This window comes from Fusarium fujikuroi, chromosome FFUJ_chr01 (assembly GCF_900079805.1).
Source record: "Fusarium fujikuroi IMI 58289 draft genome, chromosome FFUJ_chr01".
NCBI lineage: Eukaryota > Fungi > Ascomycota > Sordariomycetes > Hypocreales > Nectriaceae > Fusarium > Fusarium fujikuroi.
The window spans coordinates 6,273,912-6,299,921 of NC_036622.1; the positions used below are offsets into that span (position 1 = coordinate 6,273,912).

At 46.2% G+C, this 26,010-nt stretch overlaps 9 protein-coding genes; 5 read left to right on the plus strand and 4 right to left on the minus strand.

Annotated features, from left to right (window-relative positions):
• Window positions 1–195: 195 nt before the first annotated feature.
• Window positions 196–7,179, minus strand: FFUJ_00114 (uncharacterized protein; the record flags this gene model as incomplete). XM_023573654.1 is given in 5 exon segments in its annotated part: window positions 196–2,419; window positions 2,433–2,614; window positions 2,619–5,639; window positions 5,840–5,941; window positions 5,974–7,179. Coding segments are annotated over 5 exon segments (6,735 nt in total).
• A 1,342-nt stretch (window positions 7,180–8,521) lies between these two features.
• On the plus strand, window positions 8,522–8,839 carry FFUJ_00113 (uncharacterized protein; the record flags this gene model as incomplete). The annotated part of the gene is made up of 1 exon (XM_023573655.1): window positions 8,522–8,839. One exon carries the CDS (start codon window positions 8,522–8,524, stop codon window positions 8,837–8,839), a length of 318 nt encoding a protein of 105 aa, XP_023425341.1.
• An 834-nt stretch (window positions 8,840–9,673) lies between these two features.
• On the plus strand, window positions 9,674–10,518 carry FFUJ_00112 (related to GMP synthase; the record flags this gene model as incomplete). XM_023573656.1 has 3 exons in its annotated part: window positions 9,674–9,887; window positions 9,949–10,178; window positions 10,234–10,518. The coding sequence occupies 3 exons, from the start codon at window positions 9,674–9,676 to the stop codon at window positions 10,516–10,518; spliced, it is 729 nt and encodes a 242-aa protein (XP_023425342.1).
• Window positions 10,519–13,615: 3,097 nt separating this feature from the next.
• On the plus strand, window positions 13,616–15,175 carry FFUJ_00111 (related to multidrug resistance protein; the record flags this gene model as incomplete). XM_023573657.1 has 2 exons in its annotated part: window positions 13,616–13,812; window positions 13,897–15,175. The coding sequence occupies 2 exons, from the start codon at window positions 13,616–13,618 to the stop codon at window positions 15,173–15,175; spliced, it is 1,476 nt and encodes a 491-aa protein (XP_023425343.1).
• Window positions 15,176–16,597: 1,422 nt separating this feature from the next.
• On the minus strand, window positions 16,598–17,647 carry FFUJ_00110 (uncharacterized protein; the record flags this gene model as incomplete). XM_023573658.1 has 4 exons in its annotated part: window positions 16,598–16,887; window positions 16,953–16,960; window positions 17,038–17,296; window positions 17,356–17,647. 4 exons carry the CDS (start codon window positions 17,645–17,647, stop codon window positions 16,598–16,600), a joined length of 849 nt encoding a protein of 282 aa, XP_023425592.1.
• A 1,941-nt stretch (window positions 17,648–19,588) lies between these two features.
• FFUJ_00109 (uncharacterized protein) lies at window positions 19,589–20,167 on the plus strand (the record flags this gene model as incomplete). The annotated part of the gene is made up of 1 exon (XM_023573659.1): window positions 19,589–20,167. One exon carries the CDS (start codon window positions 19,589–19,591, stop codon window positions 20,165–20,167), a length of 579 nt encoding a protein of 192 aa, XP_023425344.1.
• Window positions 20,168–20,245: 78 nt separating this feature from the next.
• Window positions 20,246–21,324, plus strand: FFUJ_00108 (related to 65 kDa virulence protein; the record flags this gene model as incomplete). XM_023573660.1 has 4 exons in its annotated part: window positions 20,246–20,341; window positions 20,407–20,660; window positions 20,724–20,950; window positions 21,011–21,324. 4 exons carry the CDS (start codon window positions 20,246–20,248, stop codon window positions 21,322–21,324), a joined length of 891 nt encoding a protein of 296 aa, XP_023425345.1.
• A 195-nt stretch (window positions 21,325–21,519) lies between these two features.
• On the minus strand, window positions 21,520–23,328 carry FFUJ_00107 (uncharacterized protein; the record flags this gene model as incomplete). XM_023573662.1 has 4 exons in its annotated part: window positions 21,520–22,374; window positions 22,419–22,670; window positions 22,722–23,056; window positions 23,220–23,328. 4 exons carry the CDS (start codon window positions 23,326–23,328, stop codon window positions 21,520–21,522), a joined length of 1,551 nt encoding a protein of 516 aa, XP_023425593.1.
• An 886-nt stretch (window positions 23,329–24,214) lies between these two features.
• On the minus strand, window positions 24,215–25,954 carry FFUJ_00106 (related to pyruvate decarboxylase; the record flags this gene model as incomplete). The annotated part of the gene is made up of 1 exon (XM_023573663.1): window positions 24,215–25,954. The coding sequence occupies one exon, from the start codon at window positions 25,952–25,954 to the stop codon at window positions 24,215–24,217; it is 1,740 nt and encodes a 579-aa protein (XP_023425346.1).
• Between the last annotated feature and the right edge of the window lie 56 nt (window positions 25,955–26,010).

The following is a 26,010-nucleotide window of genomic DNA, read 5'->3' on the forward strand; positions in this document are numbered from 1 at the left end:
GCTAATACTACTCCATAATGAAATCTTTTGAACTATATACCTTGCAGATTACTGAAGCATATAATATATACACACCTTGGCATGCTATAAAGTACGAGACTTGCTCCTTTTTGCAACACATAATGAGTACATAGGATGGAATAAATACTGAATTATCATGTTTTCATTCCCACCACCACGAATTCTACCTTACGCTCAAACTCTAGGCAATTGCTGTGTCCTCGTGTACTGCATGATTAAGTACATGGTTTTAACCGATGCGAGTTTTAGATCCCCGCCCTGATTCTTGCGCTTCAATCGTAGCCCCCAATTGGCGACGTCAGCATCAAGATTCGAGATCTCACGAACATCCCAGCCATCATTACGGCTGGCATTGTCCCCAAAGCTTCTTTCATTATTTTTGCCATAGAGCAAGTCGACAGAGAAGCTAGCGCCGACCTCTGAACTACAGCGCGAGATGAGTGTGACAGACTGGATCTTAACGGCGTAGCCGACGGACCAGTAGGGTAGTACCACGCCAATGTCGCCCATAGAAACCAGGAGATCGCCAGCTTGTCCAGTCTGAGCTTGAGATTGAGCTAATGCCCAAGCGTTTGCGAAATCACTAGCGACGTCAATCAGAGCAAACAATCCATCACTCTCGCTAACACCATCGGCAGCGGCCATTAGGCGACTCACAGCATCCACAGCTGAGGTGCGGAGCTGCGCTCCTCCCTGGCGTGATGTGTACTTGAGGTGCAAAATAACATCGCTGATGGTTTCATAGGAGAATTGGCGGACATGTTGCGGCAACTCTAGTTTCCATGTGCTAATTGCACCCGCATTTTCGAAAGGCAGGTATCGCTCACTGTTGAAGTTGAGTTCAAAGACACCACTATCAGCACTACGTTGACTGAGAGCAATCGAACTGACGGGTATGCGATCGGTGCGGAAGCGATCATCACTTTCTCGGCGTATATAGTCTCCACTTGATGCCAGTGGGCTTATACGATAGCTGTGTTCTAGGAGGCTGAGTGTGCAATTGAGGCCTGCGTATGGGCCTGTGACGCAGGGAATACTGACAGCGACAGATTTGAGACGTCGGAAGTAGTGGCCGGGAAAGTCGAGATCGTACAGAGACTCTGGGACAGAGAAGACGGCAACGCCAGTCATTCTCAAGTTCATGAGCGCAAGGGGACTAATCTGACGTAGAGAAACATTCTTCTGGATCTGAAAGTCAAACGGAGAGCACTCCATATACGCAGCCTCCATGCGGCGCAAGTCTAAAAGTAGAGTCTGTGCCCCTAAAAGACCGTCATGGCCGTTATTCCAGTACCCTTTGCTGCTTATGAATTCGGACGTGGCAGCTTTGTGTGGCCCTCTTTCAAACTGGAAAGCTTTCTCTGCCTTTCGAGCCAGGTCCATTGCTAGTCCATAAGCATCAAAGCACAACGCTCGGGTTCTGTTTTCCATCCATGCGTAGAGGGCCGCATTCGTGTACTTCGACTTGTACCATGCCTCTGTCGCTGCCGCTTGCTGGATACTCTCTTGTTGTGCCTTGATATCGGCTTCGGAGATGCGAACTCGTACTAGAGCTGACTCGATCTGTTTGTCGACCTGTTTGATCTCCCGTCCTGCCATATTCGCTTGGGCGCGCCTATCTTGCAACTGCTTGATGAGGCCTCCTCGCCGCGAGGCACGACCACCTTCCATCTCACACATCTGAGCCCTGAGCTTCATGACTGTGGACATACCCCCCATGCACTTAGCTATGTTCTCTGCGTCGACTTTAAGAGAAACGCCGACACCCATTGGTTGTGTTTGCGTCATGAGGTTGGGAAGCGCCATCAGTGTCGATGCCGTGGTATCCAAGATTGTTGCAGTGAAAGACAGACCCGCTGCCTCTTGGGACTTTTCGAACTCAAGCTTCTCTTCTCCAGACATGCGAAGATCATCCTTGAATGGTGAGCTTATTGCTTGCTCGATATCAGTCCATTGGGTGTCTTTGTCTGGGATCATGGTATTGGGATCTTCACCAATCAAGCGAAGGTAGTATGTAAGGCGGCTTTCGTGATTCTGTCGCAGATCTCGGAGCGCAGCGATACTTTTCTCCGCCTCCTCTTTCTGTAGAAGTTTCTGTTCACGGTATAAAGCCTGCATCACGGATTCCTGGTGAGCTTTCAATTGAGAAAAGGCTTCTGAATCCCCCTTTTCTTTGGCAGAAAGAAACATGTCTGTCAAGCTGCTTAACTGGTTGACCATGTCAACAGCCTTCCCGACCAAATAAATGAAGCGGTAGTTCGGAAGAGGAGAGTCCAGTTCTCCCATCACAGTGGAAACACCAGCATTTCCAGCAGCAGCAGCATTGACAAGCATACCTGGATCAATGGGCGGATCGAAGAGCGGCAAGCGGAGGGCCATACCGTTGATGTCCTGGCAGCTTCGCAACTTACTCAGGCGATGGCCAATGAGATCCCATAGCGCTGTAAGTTGAGGATTGTTGGAATGTAGAAGTATGTTGTTGCAAGGAAGCCCAGCAAGCCTTTCTTTGCCTTCGAAGAGTCTGGCTGGGACTTATTTCCTCCTTGTCCATGTTGTAGGCATGAATAAGGAAACTCGAGTTCCATATCGATGGCTACGTTAGAGAAGGTGTCAAGTTTACCCTTATTAATGAGCCCATTGAACGTGAGCGGTTTCCTCTTACCGATGCTCTTGACTTGGACTGGTCGTGGACCAAGGACATGTGCCGCTTCGATATAGCGTTGGATAGCCATGGGGATGCTCTCCATAGTGGCTTGTCTGAAGTAGGCATCACCCGCTGCAATGAGTGTCTCGACGTATTTCTGAGCTACACGTCGCATATACGCCGCAGGCCTCCCTCTTGCGATACTGTGTGCGTTGAAAGCGTTCTTTTTCCACTCAGCAATGGCAACGTCAGTATACGAGAGCTTGGACTCCTTCCGCGCCAGCGACGTCAAAATTGAACGGATTGATTGGCCCTTTATCGCCTTGATATCTCTGAAAGGGGGAAATGACCAACAATTGCTAGGCTTGTCGGGATTCTTTGTAGGGTCGAATAAGAGGTGGGCAACTTGGAGGGCAAGATCAAACTGCTGTCTGGCCAATAAACGTTCCATCAGCAGCGAAACGGTATGCACGCCTAATTCCCAGTTGTACACTGAATAAGCGTCAAACAATTCATGATAGAGTTTGTCTGCGTAAAGTCCAAAAGCGTTCGAGTCACCTTCTCGAGTGCTGATTGCCCTGTAGATTCCTGCCACTGATGGCTCTGTGACAGCCGCGTCGAGGAGGTTGTTCGAGAAGGTGTGGTGGAAAGGAAAGACGTCAACTGCTGATAAGATATCTTCTCCTTCATTCTCGAGCTCCTTGGTGCGTGGCCGGGCGAAGAATGTTTGAGCGCCACTGGATGCTTTCTTAACGTCTACTAATAATCCTAGAGGTCGTGAAGACTGTGTATCGTCAAACGTGAGTGTCCAGCTTAGATCCTGGGGGTCTTTAGGGTCCTCGCCGATTTTAACAAGAAGAGGCTGTTCCATGCAAGCTTTCGTTGTGTCCGAGCCTGACTCTTTCTTTCTATACTGGAGTTCGTAAGACGGAAATTGTTGACCAGGAACTTGGCGAGTGTGCCTATCAGCCACTGTCCAATCTAGCTTGGAGAATCTAGTAGGCAAAGTTGTCGGTTCCAAGTCTTGATCAAATACAGGCTCGAGATTCTGAGTCCGATATAGCTCAGTTCCTCGCATCTCAAACTGGCCCAGATAACGAGGCTCAATAACATTGTTAATTTTGCGCCAGCTTTCGATATCTAACACAAGAATGCCATCGACACCTGTGGCAAACTTTGCTGCCAGGTCCGTTCTCGTGTCCATCGCCGAGCGAGCCCGTACCCGGAAGCGAAACGCCGAAATGGCTGGAAGGGGATCCTTCGCTGTCTCTTCAACCACTAGGGAATCGGGTGATACAACACGCGGAGACCACTTAGAGTCTCTTAACTCCATCCACGCCATCTTGATTTCCCAGTATTTGGTGGTCGGCTGTGCCGTGTTGAGCGGCATGGTGGCCATGGTCGTAATGCTCTGGGTGGCGAATTCCTCGGATGGCTTCGACTTAAGCGAGATCTCTGGAACAAATAGCATGATTCTACCTCGTACAAGTGTGGGGATCATGTAAGCGCCAGGCTTCGGTTGTGCTTCCCCGGTGTTGTCGACAGCTTGCGGCGGCGTGCCGATGTCGAGGGTGGTCCAAGGGTACCAGTACGGTAACAGTTCAAGTTTACCAAATGGCTCGAGTTCAAGACACCGGTAAAAATACTGATGCGGCTCTGTACGCGTTCGGGCAAAAAAGTGGAAACGAGCGCGGTCATTGTCGCCTTTATCCCAGAGGTATGCCTGGACATCCAGATGGGCGATAGGCTGAACTGTATAGACATATGACTTGATCGCATTCGAGATAAACTCTTCCGTTAGATCCCCTTGTAGAATAGAAGCCTCAAGAGCCTTGAAGGGCTCTGTTTTGGTGTCACGGAGAGTCGGGTCAATCCAGTTTTCAGGGAAGAGGAATACTCGCCGGTTAGCTTCCCAGGTAGTAAAGCGTCCGAGGGTGCCCCAGCGACTCTTTAGACTTCTGACGGCGGCGGCAGGTACGCCATACTTCTCTTCGATTCCCAAGAAACACGTCTGCACAAACAGCTGGATGGTAGAGATGGCCTGACGAATTCGTGACGTTTCCATCTCAGCACCCATCTTGACATCAATGAGGAAGTAGTCATAGAGATCATCGGCTGACGCAAGTCGAAGGAGCTGCAAGTCATCATCCATTAGGAGATAGTCAGTCAGGGCCGAGCGACGCCGCTCTTTCAGTCTATTCATGCCAGTCTGAGTGCTTCTTAGGGCGCTGGCTGGTGTTTCAGAGCAACGAGCCTTGACTTTTTCGCGTAGCAATTCTGCGAAGGAAAACGCTTTGTCTGCGGTTCCTATGTCATTTAAATAGCCGAACAGTTCATTGATCTGCGCATCCATGATGTCAAGCTTGGTACACGCCGCAAGAACACGTTGTATCTGCAATAACTTGATTGGACTTCTAGATGCTGTTTCGGCCTCGGAATCTGCAGAAATAGGATACCTAGAATTGAAAATGGTGTTTAGAGTAGAGAAACACCATCCAGTGGCATTGGCGATTCGTTTGACTGCGTTTGTGGGGTTCGAATTGGCTTCTGTTTGGGATTCGAAAAGGGTGATACAGGCAGATGCTTGGGAAGGTGACAGTGAAGCTCGTAGCTTCGTATAATGAACGAGCATCACTATAGAGTCCAGTTCAAATGAGCTTTCCAACTTGTGACACGGTAGAAGGACCCGTAGCTCTTTGGGTGTTATGTCAAGTTGGGTGAGAATTCCTTCTATGCGCTGAATGTTGCGAGTGAGCGCGCTGACGTCGGCCTGAAAGCCACCATTAACAGGCGGAACGAGCGCTCCTCCGGCACAGAACCCCAACAGGCTGTTGGTAGTTCGATCCAGAGAATTTGGTGATCCTTCTGATAGCAATGACTTGACTGAAACTGTGTCCAGGCCAGAAACTGATTGCTGTACACGATCTGCTGCGTCCGAATCTTCTTCCGAGCAGCTCGTGGAAATGAGATGCGTCTGTCGTGACAAATCGCAGATTTCAGTTTATCAGCTATGATGGTATCACCCATCAAAGCGGCGATTTTAGTGCCCATTTGCTGCGCTTTTTCGACCAATTGGGCAATCACTGTCTTCCAGGGTTTCTTTCTTTCTTTTACCATTTCCAGGTCGACTATTGACGATTTCACCTGGTCATCTGGTAGGCCTCGCAGGGTTACCTTCGTCTGCTTTGCGTCCCGGAAGATAGAAAGATGCTCTCGTAGCGTGTCAGGAACTCGTTGCACAGTCGTCGTTGAGCTTTCAACTGTGGTGCAGACAATCTGTTTGCCTGAGTTTATTGATTAGTGACTACAGGACTTGCCATTCTTTGGCTCAACTTGCCTTCAATATAATCGATCAGCTCGGTAGATCGTTCCCTATCGATGGCTGCCGCTGCGGCCGCCACATCGGCTTCTGTATACGTATTTCCAACTTTTACCTCAGGCCATTGTGATACGATGCTCTGAATCCCGGCAAACATTGTCTGTGAAAGTCTTTCAGAGTCATTCGAAAGGTCCGTCTGGTCGCAACCAAGGAACTTGCAGAGTAGATCGAGGGTAAAACCAGCTTCTTGGAGCATCCTCCACTGTTTCAAGCTGGCCAGTACATATGACGGGCTTGAGATAGCAGTACGAGTATCGAAGCTATATAAAGTTACCAGTGAACTATACTGCTTCATTTCTATGCCAAACATAGACGCAAGCTTCTGCGTGCGATACATAGCCGAAAGGGTTTCCAGTGTCAGCGGGGATGATACATCCAGCCCACATGAGTTTAACACAATTTGCAATTTTGTAGCAGACGCGCCCAACAATGCGGCTACAGCAGAGTGCTTGGCCGATATAGGTTCCGCTGCTTCCAGGCTGAATGCGTCATCCGCTAGCCGGAACCCACTGCGCTTGCACAAGCGACTATACAGTGATTGCGTCCCGTTGCGATCGATGTTACCAAACAGAGGGCATATCTCTATAATTGGAACGTTGCTTAGCTCACTCAAGTGCTTGAGAGTTGCTAGTCCATTGACCATTCCAGCATCAATGCCAGTAAAACTGGCAGGCTTGGACTGGCTAAGAGAATAGAGTGCCGCATCCAGAGTGCTGGTATCCCATCCAAGGCGGTGTCTGAGGCGAATGAAGCTCTGTAGATCACTACAAATAGACTCAGTGAGAGCACCATTTGCGTTCACCAAGACAGAAGCTCGCAGCCTTAGTGCTTCTAGTTCCTGGGGAATTGAAGAGCATCCATCATATGATGTGATGATGGTGCGACCTTTCATAAAGCTAGTCTGGAGGACCTCAACCAGCTCGTCATATTCTAGGCCACAACGTTCTAATAGCTCGCTCTTGATCAGGGAAAGGCCACCTTCAGACATATTGAGCATATCACTGGCGTCTTCATGGCCCCAATATGCTGCACAGCGGTCATAACCAATTGCATTCTCGTATACTTTGCCGGTTATTATACTCTTCCCAGGCAGGACAGCCTGAAGGAGCTTAATAGATATAAAGCTCTTATGCATAATGCTATTAGTCTTAAACTTAATAAGCTACCGCACTATATAGCACTTATAATAAAATTACAGGCCTAATACTACTAATAAGGTTAATTATATTACCTATCTTTTAAACTTAAAAGTTAAAGGTTATAATAAATTAAAATTATAGCTTTAAATTAACTACTTTTAGCATTATAGTAATTAATAAGAATATATATTAATAAAAGTCTAATTATATAATATACTTAAATAGCCTATTATTAAGGTAAATATATATATAGCTATATAAATATAAATTTAAATTATATTCCTTTTCTTACTTTAAAATATGAGTATTACTGTAAAGTTCTAGGCCTAGACTATTAGCTTATAAATTATCTCTATATTATTAAATATACGCCCTATTATATATGCTATATAATTTATATTGCGCAAAGCAGTTCGATATTCCCTTTAGTGATGTCGACAATGGTGTCCATCACATTTAGAATAGATCCCGCGGAAGGGCTCTGAAATAACTTCAGTTTTTCCTTACGTAGAACATTGATCGCGCTCTTCAGGTTCTTCGTCTGTCGTACCGCCAATGTGGCAAGATTGGCGTCCTCCTCCGTATCAAAGTATCCGTGAAAAGCTTGCAGAGTGTGTCGAAGCTCGCTTGAGTAGTCATCGTGTTTGATTTTTTATTTTTTATTTTTATTTTATTTTTACTTTACAGATAATCGCTGGAAGAGTGATAAATCAAATGAGGATATAAGGTAACTAACTACTGCTGTTCGAAGGGCTGGTGATCTGTGACAAGAGTTGTTGGACTTGAGATGTCTTTCAGTTATACAGGGATCCACGCAGGGCAGGTTCATTGGTCCCGCTGTTTTCGAGTATGAAAGTCACGGTGCAATCATAACTTACCTGCATGTTTCCACAGAGAAGCAACTGGGAATGCCAAATCAATGCACCCCCAGGGCGTGTTGACCCATTTCTGCCAACACCCTCCTCAAATCAGTGCTGTCTGACTTCGTAGCACAATGTGACATCTAAAAGCACTAGTAATGTGTAATTACATGCACACTGTATCACAATATCACATATCGGTCGTGGGATTAGGGTGCGAGGGGCGTTGACTAGATTGAAGCTGAACGATGTTTTGAGAAACAGTGGCATTAATATGGCTGAATGTGACCAACTACAATGCCCTATGGTAATTTCAGTTCTCCACCTGGGTCGACCTTATTATTTTAATATTAGTTATATAATATTATATAATAAACCGGCACTATATAAAAAGGAGAAAAAGACTTAATGTATTTACTGAAGAATATAGTTAAAAGATAGCACAAAAATTAAATTTTAAAATCAAAAGGCTTCAGAAATGCAAGAAAAAGTGATTTTAATAAAACTTACTGTAGGGCCTGGTAAGCCTCGATCCTCGACTAACAGGGGTCTTTTTATAGTTGGCTGTCTTGCTGGTTCGTTTTTTACATTCATGGAAAAACCTTCAAGTGCTCTTTTATTACAAAAGGTGGGTGCTGGGTTTCTTTTTGCAGCGACGATACTGGGTTGGTACATGTGGTTTGCTCTTATACTCTTATCCGTCAACTTCCCGAGTTCTCTACCTGTGGGTGAGCTTTCGTCAGTCGTTCCCGGCCGGAACAACCAGGCAGAAATGAAAAACACGAAAGATGCTTAAGCTCTTTACTCGGGCAGTTATTCGGCTGTATAAATCCAGAGTTGAAAGTAGGCGGGTACGATTGTTTAGCTCGATGGTTTCAAAAGCTCAGTAGTGGATAAGTTCCAGTGCATCGTGTAGCTGGAACAATTTCTATTGTATCTTTGTAAATATTCTGGTTATTTAGACGAAAGCAAGAGATGTAATGTAACCTTCAATATCCCTCCAGTGGCTAAATCAAGTTGCGTCAAACTGATTTCACAATATCACTAGCAGAGCTTAAAATAAAATGGATTTTCACTATAACACATCAATTACCAGACATACGTAAAATGTATGAAAGTCTTTTAGCTTCGGTTGAGGTTCTCCAGACCAGATATGTTAAAGAATGTAGCGTGATGGCAAACTAACAATTGAGTCACGGAGATACGGGAATCTAAAATACAGCAGACTGAATCACGGCAGACCAAGGCACGGCAAACCAAGGCACGGCAAACCAAGGCACGGCAAGATAAGACATTGCCAACTTTAATAGAGTTAACAGACAATGGCGGGCCTCATATGAAAACCTTAAATCGTGGTAAATCGTAGAAAGTGTCTCGTGACATATGACATCTTGGAAACAAACTCTTGTGAAACATATGACGACGTAGACTCGGCTTCACAAAGGGTAATTTCGCCCCAGCGTCCAGACTTCAGCCAACGTTAGAGAGGGAAAGACCTTTCAGTATATGGTGTATATATGTATATAATTGGACCATTTTAATTTTCCGGGAAAGAGGATGAAAATAATATTGGACAGCTTTATAACAACCACTAAGAAATTTATAGTCGACCTTGTACAATCTACTCACTATGCCTCATATTATCCGAATATCCATCTTGGAATGCTGGAATGATATAGATCCCTCTAGATCAAGGTATGGTGGCTACGGCGGCCTTACATCGACTTGGCTGAGGTCCAATCATCGTTTGCAACAGCAAGCAGAAATTCACATATGGGATATTAAAAACTCGATGGAGTATCCTAACTTGGAAGACTACGATGTTGCTATAATTATTGGTTCACGTAAGTGCTATCTTCTCTGGCTGGACTACTGTGTTCTGTACACTAATACCTGTTCAATTAGCGGCAAATCCTAAAGGAGAAGATCCATGGATTGTCAAGCTCCGTGCTTTTGTCAACAAGGGACTAGAAAAAGAGAAAGATAAGAAGTTCATTGGATTCTGTTTTGGCCATCAAATTATAGCCTTAGCCTGTGGCTTATCTATTGAAAGTAACGATGCAGGGTATGAACTTGCCACAACACCTATCCAGCTCTCAGAGATAGGAAAAGGGCTCTTTAAACAAGATTTAATTGTAAGCATAGGTTTTCCATTATATCTCTATTTATTTTAGGCTAATATGAAGACAGTATCTGAACCAATGCCACTTGTGGAGTGTTATAGACAATGGGCTTGGACAAGTTCAAAACATAGGTTCAACAGACCATTCTCAGGTACAAGGCCTTTTCCTTCCTGGGCGTCTTTGGTGTCTTCAAGCCCATCCTGAGTTTGATCCAGCAGTTATGGGACAGGTGCTAGACCTGACTAGATCTGAATTGACAGATGAGGAATACCGAAAGGCAAGGGCTCATAACCAACAAAAGCTTGACCAACAAGTCGCACTAGAATCATTAGTTAATTTTATTCTAGAATAAGATGTTTATAATATTCCCTTTATATCATAGAATATATAGTTATAACTATATAATATAGTAAAATATATCATAAGAAAATAGTTTTAATTTATTATTATATTTTTTAAGTAAAGTTAAATAATAACATACTTATACTTCTTTTCTTTTTGAGTAAAATATAATTATAAATAATAGGAAGATATAAAGTTATCTATAATATTTTATAATATATTTCCGGAATATAGTGGATGCCAATAGCATTGAGGAAGGAAACGCAATCATCGATGCCTATATGGGACAGGATCGAATCATGAAAGAAGTAACTAGGGATCAGAAATAAGATGCTTACTGAGAAATACTCGCTGAGTTCACAGTAAGTATGGCAAAGAACGATTTTATAAGTCCTTCTGGGTAAGCGGTTTTCGGCATAATTGAAGAATATGTATTTCTCAACAACTTTACAAGCGCTTAAGATTGACTGATTTAATTTAAGGCTGAAATACGCTATATAGTGCCTATATAGAGCCCGCTTTAGCTTCTCAAATAGGATATGTTATTATGACGACTTTTGCAAAAATAAATATATTTTAAGAGTGCTTTGTTAATTTCTTGCCTAGGGAGTTTTGACATAGCGTGTCTGTAAGAATGACCAGCATCTAAACACAGCGTAAAACAGAATCCGATCAGTGGGCTTCGTAACAGTTTTGAAACTCAGCACGACTAGTTCCTTCTCTTCCTACATGGCGTGGATGATCTGAAAGCCAATTCAAAAGGACTAGCAAGACAGGAAGCGGTCACCGCACAGTAATCTCTCGAGCCACCCTGCATGTGTCAGCCTAGTAGTCAATGGCAGGCGATTGTTCCAGAATCACCTATATAAATGAGTCAGTAGGGTTGGCTTATTCCCACAATATCGTCTACAGCCGGGCCGTATTGCTGATTTGTTAAGATAGCGAGTAGTCTAGACAGTTCAAAGTGCGTTATAACACAATATTCTCATCGTTAATTCGACCGGGGTAGTATATTGCAACATCCACGATCAGGATCTCCGGATAAATGAGGGGTCTGAAGATTTCAGTGCTAATAAACATATTTAAGCTATCCTGCACTCGGGCACGCCAGCCTCACCGCCGGACGAGCGGAAGTATATCTAATTGTAAGGAACGTAAGACATAAGAGGAGATGATAGATGGGGCATGGAAAGCAGGGCACGACATATCCATAGAAAAAGGCTTGTCGTGCATACCAGACGGCAAATATGACGAATGGTAGCCCGTATACGATTCATCGATGAGCACGCATGGATGAAAAGGGAAGCGGCTGCATATTTTCACAACCCTCCATGGATAATAAACAGTAGGTCACGGCTACCTCCCTGAAATATGCTCTGTAGCACGCGGAAGCTATCGACTCCGTCTTGGATTGGGCGCCGGGCAGGGCCAAGGATGGGACGGGAAGCTCCCTCGTTTGGATTAGGGTAAGACATATCGGGGCTATTTGCTTGTTGAACAGGAAATACATTTCCGATCAGTGGATCCAAGGTAGACATGGCACGGCATGGCACGGCTTTACGCGACACTGTTTCCGAGGCAAAGCTAATCATCTGACGGTGGAACGGCACGTATCTAGGCCTATAAAAAAATAACCATGTCGCTCACCGATGATTATCGCTCTCGTCCCAAAGAATCCAGAGCTCATCATGTCTCACAAGCACTAGTTCCCGCACCAATTTACGATTGCCCCAAAAGAGGGTATGAGTTTGCATTAGTACAAGGCCACAGTACGTAACTCCAATGAGATTGCTAAGTGGGTTACTGTTGGTGATACAATATGTCATATCGACCTTCAAATAAACATAAAAGAGTACGTAGTTTGCTGACTCTACTCTGTCAATTGACTGAGACTTTTGACCAACGGGAAGGTGCATTATGAACACGTCATGCATGTTGTGCGGGTACTACCAGCAACTACGCTATTCTCTGAAGTGCTTATTAATTGAAGTGATAAGAGTAGTCCATGACAGTTTTCGATTCTCATGAGACACGCATAATCAGGCGGAAGAGAACGAATCAAGAAGCAACAAAGGATAAAATAGTACCGATTACATGTGTCAGACCTTACGTAAAGATAAGGCTCAGCCAGTGGCACCGTTACTCTTTAATCTTCCCTTTTCATGTCATTATGCTGTCTCGTGGGGGTTCACGATATAGTAAGAGATAAAGAAGTGTCGGTTGTGCTAAATCTATTTATGATTCGAACGAGTGAGCCTAGCAAGTACACCATTATACATCATCGTAGGTCTCTACCGATTGCTAGGTATGTTTGATAGGCTAATACTGGAGGTACTGTTACATCATGGATGGTTTTCTGAGGCTACCCATTTGATGTTATCTCACCTATACGCTGGCCGTGCAGTACCTCACAAACTTTACTGAACGGGGTTTACAGGACAGCCAGGTAATCTGGCCATGCTTCCACAGCAACCCCAGTTCCAGTTGACTCTCAAAGGCGTTTAAAGAGTGCCAGTTGACTTTCATAATGTGTCATGTACCTGGTGACCTAAGTGCCTTGAGTGAAAAGAAGCTACGTAATTTATGTCTCAGCATGGACGGATCTCGGCAGAGTCGGAGAGCTACAGAAAAGAGCCAAGCTTTTAACCTCAATAGATAAGCACATCTACTCTGTTTGTTGTATTCCAATTTATGCCGAGCTCCTAAACGTCGATGAGAAAGTCGTTCACACCCTTGGTTCAGACAAGCGCTTACCAACATCGGATTTCATGAGAGGATTGCATCCCCTTGTATTATCTTGCATGTAGTCTCACACAACGTCGATTTGGATTCATGCACGGCTTGCTGGCTTTGAGAAGGGAACATTGATCGAGATCGAGATCAATCTTCTATCAGCTGAAAGGGTTATCAGCAACCCAAGAGTCGGTGTGGGACATGGATCGATTAGCCATCGCAATGGAAAATATAAAGAGTCGCCAATCAGTGTTCTAGGTTGAAAAGATATGCTTCCCATTGACAAGAACTATCCTATATCATAATACTTGGAATTCCTTTGACATATTTACTTGTCTGTCTCCAAGCATATACCAACTCTGGGTCTGACCAAGATGGCTTCCTCCCCAGCTTGTGAGACTGATGCGCTTCTTCAGCCAAATACAGGCGACGAATATTTTGTTGAAACTAGTTGCGTTACGATCAACGACTATGGCTTCAAACACTACGATGATAGTTTCGATCCGCAAGGGTTGGATGTGCAACAAAAGTGGACCACCGTGCTACTTCTCGCCTTCATGGGGTTTTGTGTGTAAGTAGCTCTTCTTCAGAGTTTACAGGCCTGAAGACAATGGAAACTTAATATACAAATAATAAACTAATGCTCCTATGGTAGAACATTTAGTTGCCTTTCAGTAGTACCCATTTCAGCTGATATCACCTCTGACCTTTCCCACAACAATGATAGAAGCATGTACGCTAGCGTACTGGTCGTTACTATCTGGGAGCTTGGTGAGGCAGCAGGGCCACTTTTTCTCGCACCATTATCGGAAAGCTTAGGAAGACGGCCTGTCATAAATGGCGCCAACATATTATTCTTCCTTTTCAACATTCTGGCGGCTCTTTCTCAAGACACAGAAACATTCATTTTCGCGCGAGCCCTTTCTGGCTTCGCAGTCACCTCTCATGTCCTTAATCCGGCAGTAGTAGGGGACATGTTCGCTCCTGAGCGTCGAGGATCACCCATGAGCTTGGTAATTCTCGCGTCATTTATCGGTGGTGCTATTGGTCCCATATGCGGCAGTATTATTGCCAAAGCGTGGGGCTGGCGATCACTTATCGGAATCGCTTCTGCTTTCGCCGGTACAGCCGAAGCCCTGTTCTTCGCTTTCTTCCGGGAGACGTATCGATTGCTGCCCCCTGTCAGTATGAGCGAAGATACCCGCGCGACAGATGATAACAGCCCTCGCCAAGTGGAGACTCGGACAGTTCTCTCTGCTTCAATTACCAGACCCTTGTATATTTTTGGCTCCTCTGGTATTCTTATGAGCCTCTCACTCTACGGTTCTATCGTCTTCGCTAATTTCTACAATGTGTTCACGACGCTTCCTGGCATACTTGAAACAAAGTACGATGGAAACACAGCCAATACTGGCTTTATCATGCTCTTTTTTAGTGCAGGATCGGCAGCCGGCATTATGATCTCTCACGTATCTCTTGACAGGGTCTACCACGTCATGAAAGAGTCGCATGGCAATCATGTAGGCCAACCGGAGTTTAGACTGCCCATCGCAATAGCAGGCTCGTTAGCATTGCCACCCGGTATTTTGCTATATGGCTGGACTTCAGAGTTTGAACTACCTCTGCATACAATGGCATTCTCCCTCTTTCTGCTTGGTGCATCTATTATGCTGATCATTTTGCCGCTGTCAGCGTATATCGTGGATGCGTTCACCCTATATTCGGCCAGTGCATTGACAGCATTCGTCATCTCGCGGTGTTTAATGTGCACCATGATGCCTCTTGTAACCGCGATTCTTATAGAACGGTTGAACTATGGATACGGGTTTTCGATTGTGGCCCTGTTGAATATCATAGTGCTTCCAATCCCGATAATTGTTTTTCAATATGGGTCACGGTGGAGGCAAGGATCATCCTACACGCAAGATATATGAGGCAAACGTTTATCATTGATGCTTCGGAGGGCTAGGTCTTGTCCGCGATAATAACAATAAAAAACCGTGTAATCTTGTGATTGTCGCCACGACCTAACTTGCCGTCACTAATGATCACCGAGTCCAATCAACCTCTTTGCCAGCCACCTGAGCATAATTAATATTACACGTCATCATTTTTCAGTAACCAATTCGGGTAAAAGGTACCCCTGGTGCCCCAAGGGACAGTCATAGAAGTCCAGCTACTTGGCTTTTGAGGTGACTGGGCACCACACGCACAGGTCGTCTCTGTCGACTCCAAGTCCACTAGGTTGATCGCTTTGACTGAATCCTATATGTCATTTGAGGTGTGCGTCTCGGTGTTGAAAAGATTTCAAAGAAGAGAGCAATATCTCAATAAGTGATATCTTGAAGACTATTCATTCAAAGATTTTGCCAGTCCCTGCCTAGCTGTTATGCATGTTTCGAAGACTCCTTCGCACAAACAGTCTAACATCTATCTTGTGCTTTGCTTGATTTACAACCATGACGTTCCGAATTGTTCTTATTGTTGCTTCTTTCTTTCTTTATTTTTTATATTTTTTTAAAAAAAGGAAATATTGCGATTTCACATCGAGGGAGCATTGTTTCTCTGAGTATTCTACAGTAGATGCATTTGCACTCTTAAGAAACCCTTATCTCACGCTTATGGTTGCATGATGCAGTATCGGTCAAGTACGTGCCTCCTTTAAGGCTTTGTTTTCAAGATCAACTTTACTGAAAGTTCAAGTATAAACTTTTGCTGTCCCTATTCGACCAATTTGGGTCTCACATTGTGGCTATAAAAAAACAACTACAGAAAGTACAGGTTAAGTAGAACTGAGTATTGAGCTACGAGCTTTGTCGCTGGGTTCTTAGTAATACGTATGCATATGCATATGCCTATTTTTCAGTCTCCAGAGACACAGCACGGCACGGCACGGCACGACACGGCACGGCACGACACGGCACGACACGACACGGCACGGCACGGCACGGCACGGCACGGCACGGCACGACACGGCACGGCACGGCACGCGCGATATAGTACTGTTTTGGATGTCAGAAATGACACTTTCAGAAGTATTCCTGCTTGACGGAAAATAAAGCACGACCCACTATAATCATCACCCAATTGGGAGCTGTGTCATTTCCGTCGTAATTCGATTACTAAGCTGGCGCTTTGGGATTCCCTCGTAATACAGACACTGGTAGTGAAGTAACAACTGTTTTTCTTGTCTTCTAAATACAGGCAGGGATGTCTATCCTATTCAACAGCTATGGTAGCTCGACAGCTAAATAAAGAAACCAGTAGATAGCATTTCCAACATCTTAGCATTCGAGGATTTGATACTGTGGATAAGCAAGGATGTAGTATTGAAGTGATTAAGGGGTGACAGAAAGTCAATGATAGTATTCCTCGCTGCAAGGCGCGCTTGATGTTGGACATGGAGAATCCCATTCCTCGAAGTTTGATGTATAAGTCGGTAGCATTGACGCTGGAACATACGGCAGGACAGGTTCAAGAGGAAGTATTACTGGATTTTCTCCAGGAGTTGGCGTATAAGGGGACAGCTGCCAGCTACTAGCAGATTGTCCCGCTTGCGAGTATGGACTCAGGCTAGCCTCCCTAGATGTCCATTCGGTAAAGTCCTCTGGGCCATAGCCAGGAACGCAATATTCCTCCTTAAGTCCTTCAACAAGGTTAGATATTGTTGTTCAAGAGATGAGTTTTGAGTCTCGAATTCATTGAACTGACCTCTTGCACTAGAAAACAGAGGAACCGCCCTGCCAACTGCATTAACTTTGTGCGGTAGAAGTGGATTGCGTATGGCATTACTGACTCTGAAGTGCCCGTAGCTGAATTTCCCGCTGGCCCCCAGAGTGATGTTGGCAGAGAACTCGCCGTTAAGACACCGTTTGTCAGGCTCTCATAGTCTCTCATTGAAGTTTGTAAGAACTGATTCGGAAGTGATTTATTATCCCTTGTTTGTTGTTTCACAGAAAATTCGCAGTGCCTCTTGCTGCGAGTGCAATTCACGCAAACACCTTGCCTATCTGACTCTGACCAGATACATCGTATTTTCCGACGCCGGCAGTGATCTTGGGATTTGATAGTTAGTTTGGAGATAAGTCTACGATCTTTGAAACATGTGACATACCACAGGCCACGCCAGCACGTCTATAACCGAGCTTGACTTTATGATCTTGTCTCTCCATCCCTTTTTGTTGCTGTATTTCCTCTGTCAACATTTCATTGAAATCGTTGGTATTTGAATTGGAGAATGTCTCGGGCATATACTGGTTGCGGTAATGTGGTGCTATTTCGGGAATGTCGGCGGTGCTTGGAATTAAAACGTGACCCTGGAGGCCGAAATGAGGCTGCATAGAGTGCTGAAAACTCGCGCCATTGTTCTCACGAGAAGGCTTCAGGGGTTGAAATGGATCAGACATAACGTCGATGGCAGAATTAGTATTTGATAAAAGGGAACTACCGTGAGTCGCTTTTAACTCTTGTTTCCCCCCTAACCCTTCTTGGTTGTATTGGCAACGCCGACGACAGTGAAACTTGGTCTCAATAACTACATGTTTCAGTAATAGTGAGCCTTTTTCACATTAAGTTACCAATTGGAGGGCAAGAGTAGTGGTAAGTGTAGTAAGACTAATCACGCCACCAAAATCAAAAACATCGCCAATCAATTGAGAAACCTATCTCATGTGCCTCATCTTTCTTGCTAGCTCTTCACCGCCAATTGTCCGATTGGGCCAAGCAGTGCGATAAAAACTAGCAAGGAATGCATAACACAGAAGCCGAAGATCATCGGGATGTCATCTTTGTGCATATAATGTCTGACACCTGCATGGGATTTGTATCTGCCGCATGCCAAATTCGACGAGGACAATATTGAGATCCGATGTCTCAGAACATTACTTCAAGGTCGACCGAGCCTTACAACGATGAATCATACAGGCTCTCTACTCCGCATGTGCCGGCCACGACGATCCGCTGGTGAATGAAATCTCTCAGTTCTCACATCTTAGGGTTAGGGTTAGGCAGATTCTCAGTTCGACATCCACGGAACTTCTCCAAAAGAAGTCATCGCGGAAACCGACTTTCATTTCTTACGCAGGCAAACTCCCAGTTAAGATAAGGATCAAAGAAAAATCATTGTATGCCAAGCTGTTGTCGTCGATACTCTGATAAGCAAGCAAAAGTGTTGGCCGAGGTATGCCCTCCATCTCGTTAGTGACCGAAATCTTTTGGGCAGCCGAACCAGGCCTCCCGCAGCGGCAGAGGCGCCATGTTCCTAATCGACCATACAATAGGATCTTGTTCCACTCCCAGCGTACTCCACCCCTACCAGAAAGCAAAAGGCTGCAAGCCATTTTGGGCGTCTTCTAGGCATTACATTATTCCCTAGCTGATCGACAGGGATGTTTTACTAGAAATACCTTTGTTTTGCTGCATCAGTCCCAACACAGATATGATGAAGTCACGGTCCCCCCATGATAAATGACGGGAAGTGGAAGGAAATTGACAGGACCAAGCTTGTTAAATAATATTGTCTGGACGCCAATTAACGGCGGCCGTCTAGAGCTATCTCGGCTAGCTCGGAAGGAAGAATACACACAAAGCGTGGTAGATATGGCTAACTGTCCTGACGAGCTTTTTGAGTAATTAGCGGCCATATGGCATGTCGATCTGGACGCCGTATCTTCACGGTTTCAAGGGGCAAATTTAGAATTTTTGGAAAGTTTGAGTTCTTTCGCCCTCTTCAATAGCTGGGAGGACTCAAAAAAGATATTGGACGATGCTTGCGGTGGTTACGTCAAATCATGGTCATTGGAACTACTGGAACAGGCGGAAGCTAAGACTGCGAAAGGTTGTGATTCAGGTGCGTGATCAACTTTGCAGCTGGCGTCACGGCTTATCGATGTATGTGACCTATAACATACCGGATTCAGACAGGGATACCATATTCGTGGAGCCCATGAGAATTGAGCAACGTGAGTTCGCCAAATAAATTTGTAAAAGACACCCGTCAGCCAATACGGTAGCCCGAGAAGACTCCTTTCCCCTCTCAAGTGCAAGCCTTGGGGGATGGTATTCCGGGCTTTTCTACCTCGTTTGATACTTCGGCGAAGGGCGGCGGTGCTTTCAAGCCTATCAGCGAGAACTTCTCAGTTAATCCAGCCAATGGCACAATGTCATTCGCACTACCCGTCCACGCGTCGCCAAGTCCAGGTGGCTATCACCCTGAGCTTGCACTTTCCTATGATTCGGGAGCTGGCAATGGGGCATTTGGGATGGGCTAGAATGTATCGCTCCCTTCCATCAGTCGCAAGACAGCTCTTGGTATACCAAGATATCTGAATGACGAGGACGACATCATAATGTCGGGAGCTGACATTGTCAGAGTCTTGACGAACAACGGCTCTCCTGAAACTAAGAGCGTGTCAGAACCCAAGGGCGACTACGAAGTTGTCATGTACAGGCCAAGAATAGACAATGGATCCCTGCGTGTTGAGCGCTGGACCAGCAAGGCTGACCCGACATATGTCTATTGGAGGACTCTGTCCTCCGACAACGAGACTAAAAACTACGGCGATAGCGACGGAAGCCGAATTCTTGAAACGTCAAACGACAATAGTCGTACTTTCTCCTGGATGCTAAGCAAGTCTTACGATGCGCATGGCAATGCGATAGAGTACATGTATAAACAAGAGGACGCCAAAGATCTTGTTGATGCAAGCGGAGTCCTCCCTGTGTGGGAGAAGAATAGAATAGAAGAGTTGAGGTGTTGTCAGAAGTATATCAAGACCATCAAATATGGAAACAGTATTCCCAGTCGTGATCCAAAATCGTGGGAAGTATCACAATGGACTAAAGATATGTACTGGATGTTTGAGCTTATATTCGACTATGGCGAACATAGCCACGAAACCCCAACCAGTGCTGAATCTCTCGATTGAACGATGCGTCTCAATCCATTTTCTCAAAGTCATTCTGGGTTTGAAGTCAGCACTTATCGTCTCTGTCGGCGTATTCTGATGTTCCATCACTTCCCTCAACAGACTGGCGATTCGGAGAACTTGGTTCACTCCATAGCGATGCAGTATGATGAGTCCACACACTCAGCTATCAACGTAATAAGGGCCTAGGCTCTTTGTGTGACGATTTGCAATTTGGGGCCCCAGTAATCCTTTCACAGCAGCCCGGTATCGCAGGCGGTGTCTTTCAAGATCTTGACCGGAACGGGCATGTGGACTATGTTCTACGAGATAGCCAGGGTGTCCTTCAAGGATATTTTGAGCGAGGAGATACAGACACTTGGAGCAGCTTTTCGACCTTCCCAGAAACCCCAAATGGAGATACATGGCTGGACACATTGGAGCTTGACTTGACCGGTGATGGTCTTGCTGATACTCTATGTATAGCCGATGACTCGCAAGGGCTTGCGTGGCAGTAAAACCTCGGTAAGAAAGGCTACTATGGTTATAAACGTGCTCTAGCAGTAACTACAGCCAGGAGACCACTGATCGCTAAGACGACTGAGGTTCAGACCTATGTTGCCGATATGATGGGCAGTGGACTGTCAGATCTTGTTGAAATTTCTTCAGGGTCAATAAGATACTGGCCAAACCTTGGCTACGGGAGTTTTGGTGCTGTTGTTGAGATGGGTAACTGTCCACTCCTGTCCGAAGATTCGAAGTTTGGTCATGCCCGGGTTCGGCTCATCGATGTGGATGGCAGTGGTACAACCGATCTACTGTAAATTCTCGCCACGGGCGGAGCAAACCTCTATTATAACCTAGCCGGAAATCGTTGGAGTGATAAGATCTCGATCTCGAGACTTCCAGCAGGATTGAGCCCTGGATCTGTTTTCACACTCGATATCCTTGGAAAAGGAACTGCATGCCTTTGCTGGACAGATGTTTCTACTGGGAGGAACAGAGTCAAGTATCTTGATCTTACGGGAGACCTGAAGCCCCACCTATTGCAGAGCTACAGCAATGGCATGGGAGCCAAGACACGAATTACCTACGCTCCGTCTACCAAGTTCTATGTCCAAGATAGAAACAATGGTCTACCGTGGTCGACCAAGCTGACAAACCCAACATCTCACTGAGCGCAGGTATCGCCGATGGTAACAAGAACAGGACATGGCGCCACTCAAATAGTCGTTTTAATACGCATCAGGAGGTGGAAGCATCAATCTCAAACGAGAACTAACCAACATAAATGAGTCAAAGTGTATACCAATAAGAGCTCTGAAGTTGGGTATCTGTTAGAGTCTACACGACAGCTGTGTGATGTAATCCAGTCAACTTTGCACTCCTGCTTCGCCCCAGTCTTTCTCCATGGCCTCAAAAATACTTTTCATGTTCTCCATCAACTGAGTGGCGTCGACTGGGTGATTCGATGACTGGAACAGGAAGGGGGCTTCCTCAGTGAATTGCCAAAGTCCTAGGTCAGGCTCCAACAAGGTCTGAGAAAAGTCTTGGGCCAGAGCGCCCTCCATGACCATACCTGTCTGTACCCTCTTATCTGGACATGGCTGGCCCGTTGCGCCCAATATGTTTCCTAGGGGTCTCAGACCACGGATAAATCTCCATAGCCTCTGCGATACATAAGAATTCGAGCTTAAACTCTCGACCAGGTCAAGCGCAGCATGAAACTCCGCTTGTACCATACCTGCAAATCGTTCCGGCGCCTGCGAGATGGCGAGGAATATGACACCCAGAGAGAGGACCAGAAAGTAGTTAAAGCACATCTGCTGCGTGGAGTATATGTCAGTTGAGCGGTGGAGATCATCAAGTTTGCAAATGATGTCTTTGGCTAAGCGCACAACGGACTCAGCAGTCTGAGAATGTTGCTGGATAAGCGCCGGGGAATGCAGCACGGATTGGTGTAGTAGGATTTTAAGCTGGCACTTTGTGAGATATAAAAGTATTCGCAGCCTCCTCATTCCTCGCGAATGCTGGTCGTCGTTCTGGCCGAGCTGTAATTCTGCTGGAAGCTCATCCCACCACTTGGTGATGCGAAAGTCGAGATAAGACGCCTCGTCCTGACCTTTGCGTCTGGATGAATCTGCTGGAGAGCCGTACGATTCGTACCATACAGCCGACATGATATGGCTAAAAGCAACCATCGCTTTGAGATACGGAACTTGATCATCCTGCCAGAGTTAGATAGAGTCATCTCGAGTCAGTGATAACTTACAGGCTCTGGATAATTCTTGTCAATATCTGAATCTTGAATTACAAAGGGCAGCCCGTTTCCAAAGCTCCACCGCCGGTCTAAGGCATAGATGCACCAAAAGAGACGGACCGCCATCCTACGATCATGGTCGCTTCCAGACATCTGTTGAATGAAGAGGGATTGATTCAGTCCAATCTCAAGACACCAACGGGCGACGATGCCTGTCAGCCTCCAAGCGAGGGTATCGTTATCCGCCAGGAACTGCCACATTGCCTATTGATCTCTGTTAGGGAAAGCGCTGACTCGAATGCATTTCTTACTTACAAGGAGAAAGAAAATGATTATGGTAGAGGTCGTGACATCTCCCCAGAATCTATCGTTAACAGAGGACTTGACATCCTCATATAGAGCCTTGGCCAGTCCACCTGGCCCACCTGTTTCTGTAATCAAAGCAGTGGCGAACATCAACTTGACTACTTTCAAGTCGTCGGGACCGATGATGGTGGTATCTTGCAGAGAAATTCGCCCGCATCTATGTCGAGACAGGATTGCAATGGAGCCATATAACTTATCGACGTTGCTGCGAATCATTTCCATATCAAGGAAAGGATGTGAGATATTAATCTCTTCTTCGTAAACATTGCAAAGCCGCAGCGCCTCTGGTCTGTCGATCAGCCAAATTGGATCGACAGGGGGCTCATTCGATAGCGCAGTTTGTGGTGTAGGCGATGGCCGTCAGACATCCAAGTGTCCAAGTAGCGAAGAGGTACCAGGCGAGATTTGTATATTGGCCTCGTTTTCGTTTTGCTGCCGGCTGAGAACCCGCCGGCTCGGCCAGGATAGTGCCTTGAGACATTGCAAAGGTGGAAGCTGTCTCTTCGAGGGATGAATCGCCCTCTCTTCGACTGCCTTGGCCGTGATATGACGACATTTGTATCTCATAGGACTGTAGAGCAGTATCACTAATACAGAAAGCAATTTGGCCGTGGGTTGAATTGGGGCTTTGAATGAGAGAAGCGGAAATTATGACGGTTCCCCATTGATGTATTTATGCGGGGTTGGGACGTGGATATGAGCTAAGGCCCACAGCTGCGCAATGGTGGCCAATGGGAACGCCAAATTTCTCATCAAAGCCACGGTACTGGCCTCGTAAAGCAGCGCAGTACACTATGTCCCCTGTATTTTCAGCGCCTCAGGTATCCATACGGGCCATGTCAATAGCGCCGCACCTACACTTTTGAGCTCTGGCACATTGGTACAGGGTTTGGAGCTTCGGATGGCATCACGCTTATGAATTGCTAAATGTTACAGAACGCAACTAAGATAAATTAATATGCCATAGACCTTTTGTATCTTATAAGGGGACTGGCAGAAATATTGTACACGGTCCTCATACAGTTCCTTTACGTGCCTGAAATGACATATCTCGCTAACACGCCCTCTAGGGTAATGTTTCTCGTTGGCTAGACTATTACCCTCGGACATGGAAATATTGTATTTCTTCGTACCGATATTCATCAGATATAGCAATTAGAACTAAACGTCCGAGACGTCCCATATCTTTAATTCAATTTAATTTCTTGTCTGATTTGACTGTTAGGTAATTATCTCGGCCTCAATACATAAATACTGCTCAACGGGTTCGGTCGCAAACCTTGATGGCTCAACCCAAGAATTTGTCAGCCAAATGTGAGCAGCTAAAACTTTATCCGCAGCCTTCACGACCACTGAGCCCAGTAGCCATCACGGTACAACAATATATATATATGTATCTAAAGACGTATTTATATTCTTCTGGAGTTATGGTAATGCAGTTTCTAACTGGCCGAAGCAGAGTAGCTCTCCAGGAAGCGCTTCAAGATGACCGGTGCATCCATCCGTTCCATCATAACCTCAATCATGCGGAGTCCTGAGCCGTACTTGAAGTCGTCTTTGGAGATGATTTCTATAAGCTCCCCCCAGTTTGATGCCCTTGCCGTCATTGTCTTGTACGAGCCATCATTCGGTGCCCCAAAGCAACTTGGGGCTTCTAGGTATCTCCACGGCGCGATATCATTATAAGCCGCATCCTTACCGTGGACCAGCCTTTCAATAGTATAGCCATCATTATTGATGAGGAAGATTATCATGTCAAGCCGCTTGTGAATAATGGTGCTGAGCTCCTGGGCCGTCATTTGGAAACTCCCGTCACCCTCAAAAAGAATCGTCCGACCTCGGCGAGAACTGTCTTCGGCTACCAGGTCCCTCTGAGCGAGGGCAACTCCTTGCGAGGCTCCAAGCATGTAGCCAATCGATAGCCATACGCCCGAGTTGACCAAAGTCGTTTGCCGGGGCAGGACAAAGTCGCGGCCGCCTGTACTTGGGGTGCCAGTCTCGGTCATGACAATGTCTCCCGGCTCAAAGAACTCAGAGATTCGCTTCCAAAAAGTGTCCTGAAGCAGATGATCAGTCTTCTGAACTGGCGGCAAACTCAAGAGATGTGCCGGGAGGTCAGGTAGCTGCTTGGGATATTCGACATATTGACGTAGCGCTCCGCTGTCAAGTTGGGCCAGGACTCGCCGAAGAAGTCCTCCTGGATGTAGAGCCCATCGCTTGTGTTCACCGTTGGCACTGCCAATATGAACCGAGTCTTCCTCAAACCTGATCGTCTTGGAAGCCTCTGGGATAGTCTTGAAGTAGTAGGTATTGACGTTGTTCTCAAATGGGCCAATGTAGAGAACTAGATCGCAATCCTTGACACAGTCGACAAAGACATGGTCGCCGACAGTACCGTAGACTCCGTGAAAGTTTTTCAGTGTCTCATCGACGGCGCCCTTCCCGAACGGGGTTGTGGCCGTGGGGAAGCCCGTTGCCTTGACAAGATGGTTGACCTCTGCCGCTATGCTGTAGCGAGAAGCTCCAGCATCTACAAGGATGAACGGTTGTTTGGATTGGTGAATCTTCTCAACAATGGCGTCAGCGGCAGCCCGCTCCATCTGGTCGTCATTGGCCTCCAATTTAAAGTCAAGAGGTGTTGACAATAGAGCCGATGGGACTTTGGCGTCGACCATGTCGGCCGGGAGCTGGATGTAGACGGGCCGCTTGTGTCTTACACAGGCAATGATCGCCCTGTCAATCTGGGCTGGCGCGGTTGACACGTCCATCAAGTTCTCCTGAAGCTGAGTTATCTTGGAACACATGTCGGCAAAGATGGAATAGTCGTCTGGGATGCCATTGCAGAGAGAGTGATGCAATCTCGCTCCTCGTTGCTGAAGGCCTCGTGCCGGCGTTCCCACAATGTGCACAAGGGGGCTCCTCTCAGCATAAGCGCCCGCAATAGCGTTGATGGCGGACAATTCGCCCACACCAAAGGTTGTAATAAGCGCGCCGATCCCCTTGATCCGGCCGTAGCCATCAGCTGCGCAGCCAGCGTTGAGCTCGTTGCAGTTCCCGATCCAAGCAAGGCCCGCTGGCTCGAGATAGTCGAGGGCAGTCAAGTTGTAATCTCCAGGAACTCCATGGACAGCCCGGGCGCCCGCCTCGTACAGGCGCTTGAAGAGGTATTCGGCGAGATCCATCTTGTGAACCATTGCACTGGTAATGAAGAGTCGATGAAGCCTTTGAGTGATGTCTC